At 33.3% G+C, this 13,782-nt stretch overlaps 1 protein-coding gene across 1 annotated transcript in view; it reads right to left on the bottom strand.

Moving 5' to 3' along the window:
* Positions 1–13,782, bottom strand: part of TBCK (TBC1 domain containing kinase) — a 240,904-nt gene that overhangs the window by 69,287 nt on the left and 157,835 nt on the right. The window contains exon 22 of the mRNA XM_008581170.1: positions 7,641–7,816. Coding sequence (XP_008579392.1) covers positions 7,641–7,816 — 176 coding nt within the window. The remainder of the gene's footprint in view (positions 1–7,640; positions 7,817–13,782) is intronic.

Raw genomic sequence — 13,782 nt, 5'->3', positions numbered from 1 at the left:
GCCTGCACCTCGCTCAGCCAGTGAGCGGCCGGTCTGTATGTGGGATCCGAACCCTCGGCGGGAGCGCTGCCACGCTCCCAAGCGGTGCACTGTAGCAGTGCGCCACCGGGCCGGCCCCTGGAATAAACTTTTTGTTAATCTATTAAAAAATATTTATTGATTACCTACTATATGTCAAGCACTGTGATAGGCATTGGGGTTACAATCTTGTAGTGAACAAGATCCAGTCTCTCCCATATGCCGAGTGGGAGAATAAACAATAAAATAAGTAAACACACAGATAAGAATATAATTATACATATAAAGTGTGTTATAATGGAAAACTAGATAGAGCTAGTATAGTTGATGAGTAAGGAACTTGAGACTAATTAATGGAATGCATTGTTCAACTGAGAGTTAACTAGTATAACCTTAGTTTCAGTAATTAGTTCAACTAAACACACATTTATTGAGACTACACTATTTCTCAGACACTAAATTAGGCTTTGAGGGTCCAAAGATAAGAATGGTTCTTTCCTTGATGTACCCATCAACTAGAAGGGAAGAAAGTATGTTATTATTTCACTTATTAAGAAACTACAATACATCAGGCATTCTGCTAAGCAATGAGAACAAAAAAATGAATAAGACAGCTCTCACTCCTCAGTAATTAATATTAATAAAGAAAATGAAGGCAGATATAGGAGCCTTATGGCAAAAGTATCTAAAAGTGAAAGAAATCTAGTTTCTATGCTAAAGTATAGGAAAATAACAGCGAAAAATACTGATAGAAGAGCTTTACAAGGTAGGCAAAAGAAAGATTATTCAGGGCCTTATAAACCATGTTAGAACTTTGAATTTTATTGTAAGAATAATAGGAGAAGTTTTGGTAAGGATTTTCTTTAAAAAAGATTATACTAGCTGAAGTCTGAAGAATGGATTAGAATGGAACAAGAATGGATGCAGGGAGACTAGTCAGGAAATTGTTATAGGAAAGCAGTCATAAGATCATGGTTAACCTGACTAAAATAATGACAACAGAGATAAAGAGAAGTAAACAGATTGACGAACAGTGTTTTTTGATTGACTGAATTTGGAAGGTGAAGCAAGAGTCAAGAATAAATTCAATAACCTAGATGAAATTAGCAAATCCCTAGAAACGCAAAATCTACCAAGACTAAATCACAAAGAAATAAAATCTGAATAGAGCTATAACAAGTAAGGAGGTTGCTGCAGTAATCAAAAATCTCCTGACAAAGAAAAGCACTGGACCTGATGTCTTCACTGCTGAATTCTACCAAACATTTAAAGAACTAATAACATCAATACTTCTCAAAATTTTCCAAAAATTTGAAGAGGAGGGAACACTTCCTAACTCATTCTATAAGGCCAGCATTACCATGATACCAAAGCCAGACAAAGACATTATAAGAAGAGAATAGGACAAACCAATACAACAAGTCTCAACAAAATACTAGCAAACTAAATTCAGCAACATATTAAAAGGATTGTATAACATTACCATCTGGGATTTCCTGAACTGCAAGGATGGTTCAACATAGGAAAATCAATTAATATATCACATTAATGGGTTGAAGAAAAACCCCAGATGATCATCTCAACTGGTGCAGAAAAAGCATTTGACACAATTCAACACACTTTCATGATGCAAACATTCAATAAACAAACTGGGAATAGAAGGAAACTATCTCAACACAATAAAAGCTCTATGTGAAAAACCCACAGCAAACATACTCAATGATAAAAGACTGGAAGATTTTTTTCCAAGATCAGAAACAAGGCAAGAATGCCTACTTTGCCACTTACATTCAACACAGTACTGGAAGTCCTAGCCAGAGCAATTAGGCAAGAAAAAGAAATGAAAAGCATCCAAATTAGAAAGGAAGAAGTAAAATGATCTCTGCAAAAGATATGATTTTATATTTTTTTATTTAGAAAACCCTAAAGATTACACAGAAACACAGTTAAAACTAATAAATAAACTTTAAAAAGTAGGAGGGTGTAAAGACAGCACACAGATTAGTTGAATTTCTATATATCAACAATGGAGAATTGGAAAAGAAATTTACAAAAACAATTTCATTCACAATTGCATCAAAAAGAATATTTAGGAATTAATCAGGGAGGTGAAGGACTTATACAATAAAAGTGACAAAACCAATGTTGAAAGAAATTAAAGAAGACACAAACAAGGGAAAACACAACTGATGTTCATGAATTGGAAGACTTAATATTGTTAAGATGTCAATAGTACTCAAAGCAATCTAATATTCAGTGCAATCCCTACCAAAATTTCAATGATGTTCTTTGCAGAAATAGGAAAGATCCTATGCTAAAATTCATATGGAATCTCAAGAAACCCCAAATAGCCAAAACAATCTCAAAAAAGAGGAACAAAGCTACAGGATTTAAACCTCCTGATTTCAAAATATACTTCAAAGGTAGAGTAATCAAAATAGTGTGGTACTGGCATAAAGACAGACATATAGACCAATGGAACAGACTAGAGAGCCAGAAACAAACACTTGCATATATGGTAAAGTAATTTTTGATAAGGGTGCCAAGACCACTCATGATATTGTATTTGGCAATGATTTTTTGAATATGACACCAAAAGCAGAGGCAACAATAACAACAAGAAGAAAAATTGGACTTGATGAAAACTTAAAAAATTTCTTTTTTTTTTCCTTTTTTTGGCTTTTTTCATGACCGGCAATGGATCACAACCCTCAGTGTTGCGCCCGTACCGGACCGGGACCGGCAACGGGATCGCGACCCTCGGTGTTGCGCCCGCACCTCGCTCAGCCAGTGAGCCGCCGGTCTGTATGTGGGATCCAAACCCTCGGCGGGAGCGCCGCTGTGCTCCCAAGCGGCGCACTGTAGCAGTGCGCCACCGGGCTGGCCCCCCCAAAAAAATTTCTTCATCAAAAGATATTCAAAAGAGTAAAAAGCCAAATCACAGAATAATGAAAAATATTTGCAAATCATATATCTGATTAGGAATTAATATCCAAAATATACAGAGAACTTCTAAAATTTAACAAAAACCCAAATGACCTTATTCAAAAATGGGCAAAATACCAAAAAAATAAAATATCTAGGAATAAATTTAACCAAGGAGGTGAAAGATCTCTGCAATGAAAAATACAAAACACTGATGAAAGAAATTAAAGAGGGCACAAAAAAATGAAAAGTCATCTCATACTTATGGATTTGAAGAATTAATATTGTCAAAATGACCATACCACCCAAAGTGATCTACAGATTCAATGCAATTCCTATCAAAATAGCAATGACATTCTTCATAGAGATAGAAAAGGCAATTTTAAAATTCATATTGAACCACAACAGACCCCAAATGGCCAAACCAATACTGAGCAAAATAATCCATGCTGGTGGCGTTACGCTACCTGACTTCAAAATATACTACAGAAAGGTATAGTAACCAAAACAGCATGGTACTGGCATAAAAACAGACACATGGACCAATGAAATAGAATACAGAACCCAGAAATAAATCCAGATATTTACAGCCAATTGAGTTTTGACAAAGGTGCCAAGAACACACATTGGAGAAAGAACAACCTCTTCAATAATTGGTGCTGGGAAGACTGGATATCCATATGGATATTTACAGCCAATTGAGTTTTGACAAAGGTGCCAAGAAAACACATTGGAGAAAGAACAACCTCTTCAATAATTGGTGCTGGGAAGACTGGATATCCATATGCAGAAGAATAAAATTAAACTCTTATCTCTCACCGTGTACCAAAATCAACTCAAAATGGATTAAAGACTTAAGTGTAAGACCTGAAACTATAAAACCACTAGAAGAAAACAAAGGGGAAAAACTCCAAGACATTGGTCTAGACAAAAATTTTATGGAGAAGACTTCTAAAGCACAGGCAACAAAAGCGTAAATAGACAGGTGAGATTACAACAAACTGAAAAACTTCTGCACAGCAAAGGAAACAATCAACAGAGCATGAGGCAACAAGCAAAATGGGAAAAAATATCTGCAAACTATTCATCTGACAAAGGATTAATTTCCAGAATTAAACAACTGAACAGCAAAAAACCCCAAATAATCCAATTAAAAAAATGGGCAAGTGACCTGAATAGACATTTCTTAAAAGAAGACATGAAAATGGTCAACAGGTATATGAAAAATGTTCAATACCACTAATCATCAGGGAAATGCAAATCAAAACCACATTGAGATATCATCTCATCCCAATAAGAATGGCTACTATCAAAAAGACAAAAAATAACAAAAGCTGGCAAGGTTTCGGAAAAAAGGAACTCATATACATTGTTGGTAGGAATGTAAATTAATATAGCCATTATGAAAAACAGTTTGGAGAGTCCTCAAAAAACTAAAAATAAAACTACCATATGTTTCAGCAATCCCAATGCTGAGTATTTATCCAAAGAAAAGGGAATTATCACACCAAGGAGATTTTTGCACCCCTGTGTTTACTACAGCACTATTCACAATAGCCAAGATATGAAATCAACCTAGGTGTCTATTGACAGATGAATAAATAAAGGAAATATGACATAATATACAACGGAATACTACTCAGCCATAAAAAAGAATAAAATTCTGTCATTTATGGCAACATGGATGTGTTTACAAGACATTATATTAAATGAAATGAGTTATGCACAGAAAGATAAATTTGCATGTTCTTACTCATGTGGGATGTTAAGAAAAAAGTTGAGCTCACAGAAGTAGAGAGTAGAATTGTGGTTACTATAGTCTGGGAAGGTGCGAGGATAGGGATAAGTTGGTTAACGGGTACAAAATCACAGCTAGATAGGAAAAATAAGTTCAGTGGTGTACAGTAGTACTAGCCATCTATAATTAACAATAATTTATTGTATGTTCTCAAATGGCTAGAACAGAGGAACTCAGATGTTCTCATTATAAAGAAATGATAAATTTGTTATGACAAATATGCTAATTACCTTGATTTAATCGTCACACAATGTATACTTGTACTGAAATATAACTCTGCACCCCATAAATGTACACAGTCAATACATGCCAATTTAAAAAACAAATAAATTGTATCTAAAAAAATGGGAAAAGGATTTGAATAGACATTTCTCCAAAGAAGATATAGAAATGGTCAATAAACACATGAAAATACATGCAACATCATTAGGGAAATGCTAACCAAAACAACAATAAGATAGCACTTCTCATTCACTAGGATGGCTACAATGAAAAAGACTGACAATAACAAGTGTTAGCAAGGATTTGGACAGAATGGAACCTTCATACATGGCTGAGGAGAATGTCAAATGCTGTAGCTTCTTTGTAAAAGTTTTGTAGTTTCTCAAAAGTTTAACTGTAGAATTACCATATGATCCAGAAAATCCACTCTTGGGTATATATCCAAAAGAATTAAAAATAGGTACTCAAATACTTGTAAATGAATGTTTATAGCAGCATTATTCATAACAGCCATAAAGTAGAAACAACCCAAATGTCCACTAATCAATAAAATGTAGTATATCTATACAATGGAATATTTATTCAGCCATAATAAGAAATTAAGTATTGGTACATGCTACAACACGAATGAATATTAAAAACGTTACAATAAATGAAAAAGCTAATCATATATTGTATGATTCCATTTACATGAAACGTCTAGTTGAGGTAAATCCATAAAGACGTAAAGTAGATTAGGGTTTGAAAAGGGCTAGAGGAAGGTGGGAAGTGAATGCTAATGGATGTGGAGTTCCTTTTTGGGGCAATGAAAATAATATGAAATCAGATAGTGGTGACAGATGCACAACTTTGTGAATGTACTAAAAAAACACTAAATTTTACACCTTAAAAGGGTGAAATTTATGGTATGTGGATTATATTTCAACTAAAAAAAAGATTACAACTGTGATGTCATAAAGACCTGGGGTTCAATTCTGGTATTACTATTTACTAGCTGTATAAACTACTAATCCCACTTTGGGATTAATTTTGTGTTCCCATTACAAAATAGGGACAATCATACTTTCCTTAGAGGTTCTGGTGAGGACTAAATTACATATCTATACTAAAAACTCTAACATATTTTCAGGGAGACATCAAATATCCAGTAATTATTCATTCTCTTATGCCTGATTTTTACTCAATTTTTCAGACTCCTAATTTGGCCTTGTGTTACTAATTTCTATGCTTACTCACCTCCCCCTTCATTACATGCCATTACAGTTCCTTAAAAACTGTCCATCTGCCAAAGTTTGTCTCTATACTGTGAATATGAGAAGTCATGTTTTTATGCTATGAAAGGGATACAATTCAAAATTTGAAAAGAAGAAAACTATGCAATAAGTTTCTATTTAGAATTGTTGAATTTCAAAGTTTTAAGCTATCTTACTGGCCATCTAGAACAACCTTTAGATGATAAATGAGATCTTGCACTAAAATCCATAGCACGGTAATAATATCTTCTGCTGGAATACTTTTAGTCTTGAGAACTTACTTTCTCCTATGGAGGCCAATTCCACTTTTGGAAAATTATAATGCAAATATTTACTTACTAGTTTGGGTTCTTTTTCTTGTCCTATCTCTCAAAATGTTTTAGAAATGCCTTATAATCTTTCACATATATATTCAGGTAGCTGTTTCCCTCTTTATCATCTATATTTCTGGAGGTAGAGATTGTAATTTTTAAAATTGCTTTGTATTCAGCCATGAGCAGAGTCAAGTTTATAAGTGTCTTTAATAAATATAGTTAGATCGTGATGGGGAAATGTGAAAACATGGATGCACTCATTTATCTGGGAACATAAAAAATCACATAAAGTGCTAAGTGGTGAAAGCATGAATTCTTACAAAGACACCTAATTTCAAAAAATACCTAGCTGCAAAATTTATTGTTTAACATATATTAAATGAAATTTGAAAATGTTTTACCATTAGAATATCACTTTTTACAAATTAAAGCCTATTCAATTTATTCAGGTATCTCAAAAACAATATATACATATTAAAATTCAATTTGATGGAAATACTTGATGGAAAATAATATTGTGATAATATTAGAATGTTTGAAACTTATGAAATACTGTAATTGAGAGCTTGGTTAACCATATTTATAAATTGTGTTTAGTAAGAATAACTATGTTGAAAATCCTGAATGGCATAGTTTTATAAAATGTTATTTCTTTTGTCATCTAACAATAAATAAATTCATTGTATTAACAGCTCTCAGCCTCTCTCTATTTTTTAAATTCTTTCTTTGCTTCTGTAATCTGTTATATAACATGTTGATATTTAAACTTATGCTATGATTGTATAGACAAAAAAGTACAAAACTTGCTACTTGGAGGAATATGTCAAAATAATCTTCCTAACTGTACAAGGGTACTCCAAAAAGTTCATGGGAAGATTTGTATTACCTTTCAATTCTATTTTTCCATGAACTTTTTGAAGTATCCTCGTATAACCAAACAGACATAAAAGCTTTCTGAAATATATAAATGAATGCAATCATGTTAGAAAATAGCTACATTAAAAAAAGCAGAAATGACAATATTATTAAGAGCAATAATGATACTAAGATGTATTAATTTTACCATCCATCTTCTGTTACAGTTTGTGAATTAAATCTGCAAATACATACCAGATCTGTCCTTGGAGGATCTGAACACTCAGCAGAGAAATAAGGTGCTGAACTTCTGACTCCACTGCTGTCAGAAGGTGACTTTGGAGGTTGAGCATGCTGTCTATAAGTAGCACTTTTAGGAGTCCAACAAAACAGGTTGATTGATTCCCGCACACAGCGCTCAATATCAATTTCTAAATAGAAAATTAAGAAAAAGCAAACATATAGAATTCCGATTGTTTTGTTAATATAAAAACACAATCTTTCTTAAATGTAAATAATCAAAATAGCTAAGATGACAATAAATTAGAAAAGATGTCAGTAAAAAAACAATGTAGATATTAATGAGCATATTCATGACTGAAATGGTAGGGGATATTTGGTATTATTATATGCATACATATATATGTTTTTATGTGTGTTTTATTTGGTATTATTATCTACATATATATTCACATATACAAGTATATGTCTGTATATTTCAGTATACTGCTATTTAAACACCATAAAATATAACATACTTCCTTATTTAAAAATTTGCCCCATTTACTTGGATAATGCTTTCACTTTTCCAAAGTAAAAGAGAAATTGCGGGGGAGGAGGCTAGAGTTTGGGAATTGGGAGACAAAAGATTCAGATGCTGATTCACCACAACTTCTAGTAAAATGTACTGAAAGTTTCATTGACATTATTTATTGAGATATAAAATATCAGGGCAAAATTTTTCAAAATCTCAATTCAGCATTTCTGTATGAGGAAAGTAGAGAGATCACAGAAAGGCAGGAGAAGTTCAAAAAGTTGACTGGGATGAAGAAGTTTAGCACTGACTAGCTTTTCTCTTTCCATATTCCTAAAACTAGCAAATGGCAGAAATTCTTATTTCCTCTGCAAAAGTCCACATATGTCAGTTCAGATAAGCAATGGAGAAAAATATATTACATGTTTTAAATTACAAAGGGATAAGTTTCCTACTTCTTTTTTTTTGAAATGAAGGGCTTATATATAACAGAAAAATGAAATATGTATCAAGTAGATTCTGTGGACAGTGCATGAATCACACATTTAGAGTTGTCTGCTATCCTAAGATGGAGAAACTTTGGAGAAGGGGAGGGAAAATGACACTTACTGAGCATCTATTTTGTGACAAGCAATGTACACTTTCACTTACTCCTTTTAATTCTTATAATGATTCTTGAAAATAGGTAATGTAATTCTTCTCCCTCACCCCTTATTCTGTTGAAGAAGCTAAGACATAAGGAAGCTAAGTGACTTAGTTAAATGTGTTACTATGGGTAGAATGTCTATAGTTATTAAAGGGTTATAAGGCACATTTTGTTGTTTCCTAATTCATTCAGATTTGGAATATGGCCAGCAGGTCAGGAACGACCAGTTACTCAATTAAACATTCCTTTATCTGCTATTAGTGATGTTTGCCAATTTCACAGCTGGTTACTTCCATGGCTACACAAAGAGGTCAGATTTCATTACTCCATATGCTATTCCTAACATAAAATCTATAAAACACAGTTAAACAAGCTTTGAGACATGGGTCTACCTATTTGAGCAATGGTCAATATAATAAAATGTGGGTTTTTAAAAAAAATCTCTGTAACATTATCAACTTAATATTCCACAAAGAGAAGAATACAAACACCAACTAGAAGAAAAAATCAAAGTTTAAGATATTCCACACAATGAAGATATACGCTCAATTCATTTTAGAAAACCTTCAATTAAAATGGTTAAGATAAAAATTTGGCAGCTAAAGAGAGAAAAAACTCTGTCATCTAAAGTTTGTCTATTTAACATTGCTTAATTCTCAAAGGAAAATAATTTTGGTCCATAAATTTTGCAACTGCAGGGCGCAAATCAGTTTGACACATCTGTCATCCAGCAAAAGCTTGAAGTCAAGTCTGTGATCCAGATCAGAGGTTGTAGTTCAGTCCTTAAATCTTTGGCAATGAAAAAGTCACTTGTATCTGCTTTCAAAACACCCTACCAATACCATAAAATGTTTACAGTGAATCTTGAGAATATACTGGCATTCATCCTGATTCTACCCTGACTGTTAGTACTGGCAGATACCTCATTCTCCATTCATTTGACCCATGTTTCCTCTCCATCTTGAAATCCTTCCCAAGTATTTTATCATAATCAAAATATAATGCCAACGTACTTTGAAAACTATTAACATGTGCAATTATTCTTATAAAATAATCTCTCATTCCATGGCACTATTTTCTATCTTGCATTATAATTACTGATATAGTACACTGTGAATAAAGCATGTACCCTGGATTATGGTTTCCCAGGTTTGAATCAGAGCTCGATGAAGTATTTGCAACTCTGAAATAATTTCTCTAAATCTCTTTTTTTTTCTATATCTTGACTGGAATGTTGGTTACATAGATGTTTATACCTGTCAAAATGCATAGAATTATATAACTGAGGCCTATATATTTCACTGTCTATAAATCTTATTTCAATTAAAAATACATTAAATATTAAGAGAAAGAAACAAAAAAGCGCAAAGTTTGTGTATCTTCTTTTCCTGTAAAGTTTGTGTGTGTGTGTGTGTGTGTGTGTGTGTGTGAAATTTACAGTTGGATTAGAATGGAGAGGCTTCTTTTCCTGTAAAGTTTGTGTGTGTGTGTGTGTGTGTGTGTGTGTGTGTGTGAAATTTACAGTTGGATTAGAATGGAGAGGCTAGTTTGGACTTGTATAATTGTTCAATTACATAAGATCATTTATTATACTTTTTAAAACCTTAGAATAGTTGAATAATTTACATTAACATCCCAAACCATAAGGGTGATCTGTAACCTGTTAATCTACTAGTCTCACCAACTAATATTTTTTAATACAATGAATTTATTTATAAAAAGAAGGTGAGAAGTATTCCAGATATTGATGTTTTATGACATGACATGAAAATATCCCAACAATAATACAATGGAACTCTCACTGCTGAACAGACAGAAAACTATAAAGTTGCTTATCTTACTAGCAGAAAACAAGGTGAATGGAATAAAATTTGCACATTATGAAGTACTCTTATGAGACAGATTCTAAGGACAGTACTCCATGACTCAGGTTGACAGCACCTCTATCACCATTTAATTACTGAAATGAAATATAATTACAGAGGATAGGTATGGCATAGATTCCAGGTCTTCCAAAGAAAGACCCAATAACCTTGAGTAACTCACTGATCCACATTTAAATATTGTTTGTAATGAGTATCATTGGTAGTACAAGGAAGATAAGGATAAAATGTTGTTATTAGAGAGAGAATTCTAAAATGTTAGAAATCTATCAGGACTTTCTCAAGTAATTTATTTTGGTAAAGAGCTAGATTCAATAGGTACTCTTTTACCAGATTCTTGAATTTATGCTTGGACAGCTGCTCTCTTTCCATTGCTTAGAATTTTAGCATTTTAGAGATGTCCAATCCATCTTCCACACTACAACCAGAATCATTTTTTTAAAGTGTGGATAAGATCGTGTCATTTTTCTGATTAAAACTTTGTAATTGCATATAGAATAAGGTCCAAATTTCTCAGCAGGTCATGCGAGACCCCCATAATCAGCACTCTGCCTATTCTGATTAAAATTTGGAATAAGGTCCAAATTTCTCAGCAGGTCATGCGAGACCCCCATAATCAGCACTCTGCCTATTTTACCAATTTTTATCAGCACCACTACCCTAGCCTGTCCACTCAAGGTATCTTTACCTTTTATCCTACCCTCTAGTTACTCTATTAGCTTCCTCCTTACATTAAGATGGCCATGCAGCTTCACACCTCTGTCATCCTTATGCTATTTTCTAAGCCTCCAGTGCTTTCTCTCCAATCTGTTACAGGGCTGTACTATGTCTTATTTATCTTTATGGCCCCAGTGCATAGAACTGTGTCTGCCATATAGTAGTGTTTATTGAACATGTATTGAATGAATAAACTTACATATCCTAAGGTCTCACAGAAAGTGGACAAGATTTCCTAACAACCAGTTTACCCAGTTTAGATGCTTACAGCTTGAAAACACTAAAGCAAAGTTGGTGAGTTTCCTCATTGCTAACCATTATTGGATGTTTCCCAAAAGTAAGTGTACTCCTGCCCGGCCTTTTAGTTCTAAGTGGTATTTTCCACAAGCTCCCATTTGTTGGAGTTTAGCCTACTGACACCATTGTTATTCTATATAACATTTTTGCATTATTTGTGCTTGTTATACACTCCTTTTCACAAACTTAGCTCACTCATGCTTTCAACATCATGATGATCATAAAAAATCCCTCTGTACTCTCAGCAGGTACAGGGGAAAAAGAGCATTTAAAAATATGCCCAGAGCATTATATTATATTCTCCTTAAAAAGGCCTGCCTTCAAGAGAAACTATTTTACCAGAGCCTAATTAATTAGAGAAAATTTTGGACTCTAATCTTCAAGTTATACTTGTCATTTTGTCATTCAAAGATTTCTAATAGTATGTTAGCTTCTCAATCTAGCTGCCCCATAAGCATCTTAAGCACATATGTAAACCTTAACTGTCTTTTCCAGTACCATGACCACTCACCCATCCCTAACTTGTCCCCATTCCCCACCTCAGTTAAGGTATAGGAACTTATCCACACAATTAACAATCTACTGGATTCCAAATCCTTTTGACTCTACAGAGAAATTCTGAGAGGGAAGTCGAATTCCCTAACTGAAAAAATTAAAGAACTAATGCACAAGCCAATCAAATGACTTACTGGAACAAGAAAGTAACACCACATGTAATTAAGATAACACAAGTTAGAAGTGTCAATCACAGTTACAGGGTACCATTGGGTCACCTTTAAATAATTATGCATGAATGTTCTGGGCCAGTATGAAGAAGTGATGAAACAGCAAGACGACTACTTATACACATACGTACAGATACACTTATCATATATACATATATATATGATACACATATATATACACATATATATATATATACAGATACACACTCACAGTTAAAAGTCAGTAGATATTTGTTAGATAAATAGATACACATATATATACACATATATATATATACAGATACACACTCACAGTTAAAAGTCAGTAGATATTTGTTAGATAAATACATTTTTAAGACACTATCAAGGCTATGTATAGGGGGAAAGGAAGGTACAATGTGTCACTGGGCTCCTGCTTTAATTTACCCAGCCTTTCAAATCCAGTATATGTGCATGCAATTACCGGTACATTTTGCTAAGCATATATCTTCTCCGCTGCTTAATGCCTACAATGAAGCGAGAAATAAAGAGGAAATACAATAAACATTACTGATATATGGGTATTTAAACTGTTTTCTATTCTTAACATAATTGTCTTTTCCAGTTAACAGTTGAATAGGTAGATACTATGATGCAAAGCAGCTGGTGTTGATAATGGCAAGCAGAACACCTCAGAAAAAAGAACCATGTGGCAACTTGGAAAATTTAGCACCATGTCAGTTGTAGCCTTCATCTTCTCTTTCTTTTACACTTAGTGATATACCAGAAACAAAACAGGAGTCTTTGTTTTTTTTGTGGCAATTAGAACCTTGTGTTCAGGTTTGATAAGCAGTTTTCAAATGAATGATATTTTAGTGAAGGACTGAAATGGTTTGAATTTTTCAAAATAATTAAATGTAGTTTCTTGTAATAAAAGCAAATTCCAGTAATTCCCTCTAAGCTACATAATTTTGAATAACTAGCCTGTAAGCACACTGGTATATTATTTCTCTTTTTTCTCCAATCTAGTCTATTAGTTTGTTTTTTATTTTATTTTGTTTTGACTCATCACACTTCACTCCACACTTAGAAAGGATACATAGTAAGAAGTTATTTTCCATTCTGTTAAAGATCACCATTTAAGACAGGTAGCACATCAGATTACTTTCATGTCTGTCCTACTTGTATAGAGATATAGGGCTAAAGGGAAGTGAGAGATAAAATGAGACCCATAATGATATGGATCACATATCACATAGGGAACAATACATGCTAAATGTCACTTTTAAATACAATATGGTTTGGTCCTCATATTCTTATTTGCAATATCTATCAGCTGTATATGTGGAGAAATTTCAAACACAGTTTCTGGCTTTTAAAGGTTTTTGTGGTTAATTACTCTTAATATACCTCAAAA

The sequence above is a fragment of the Galeopterus variegatus genome, unplaced genomic scaffold (genome assembly GCF_000696425.1).
Source record: "Galeopterus variegatus unplaced genomic scaffold, G_variegatus-3.0.2 Scaffold2287, whole genome shotgun sequence".
NCBI classification, from domain to species: domain Eukaryota; kingdom Metazoa; phylum Chordata; class Mammalia; order Dermoptera; family Cynocephalidae; genus Galeopterus; species Galeopterus variegatus.
The sequence above is the reverse complement of the archived record's forward strand: the minus strand, read 5'-3'. Positions and strand labels throughout refer to the sequence as shown.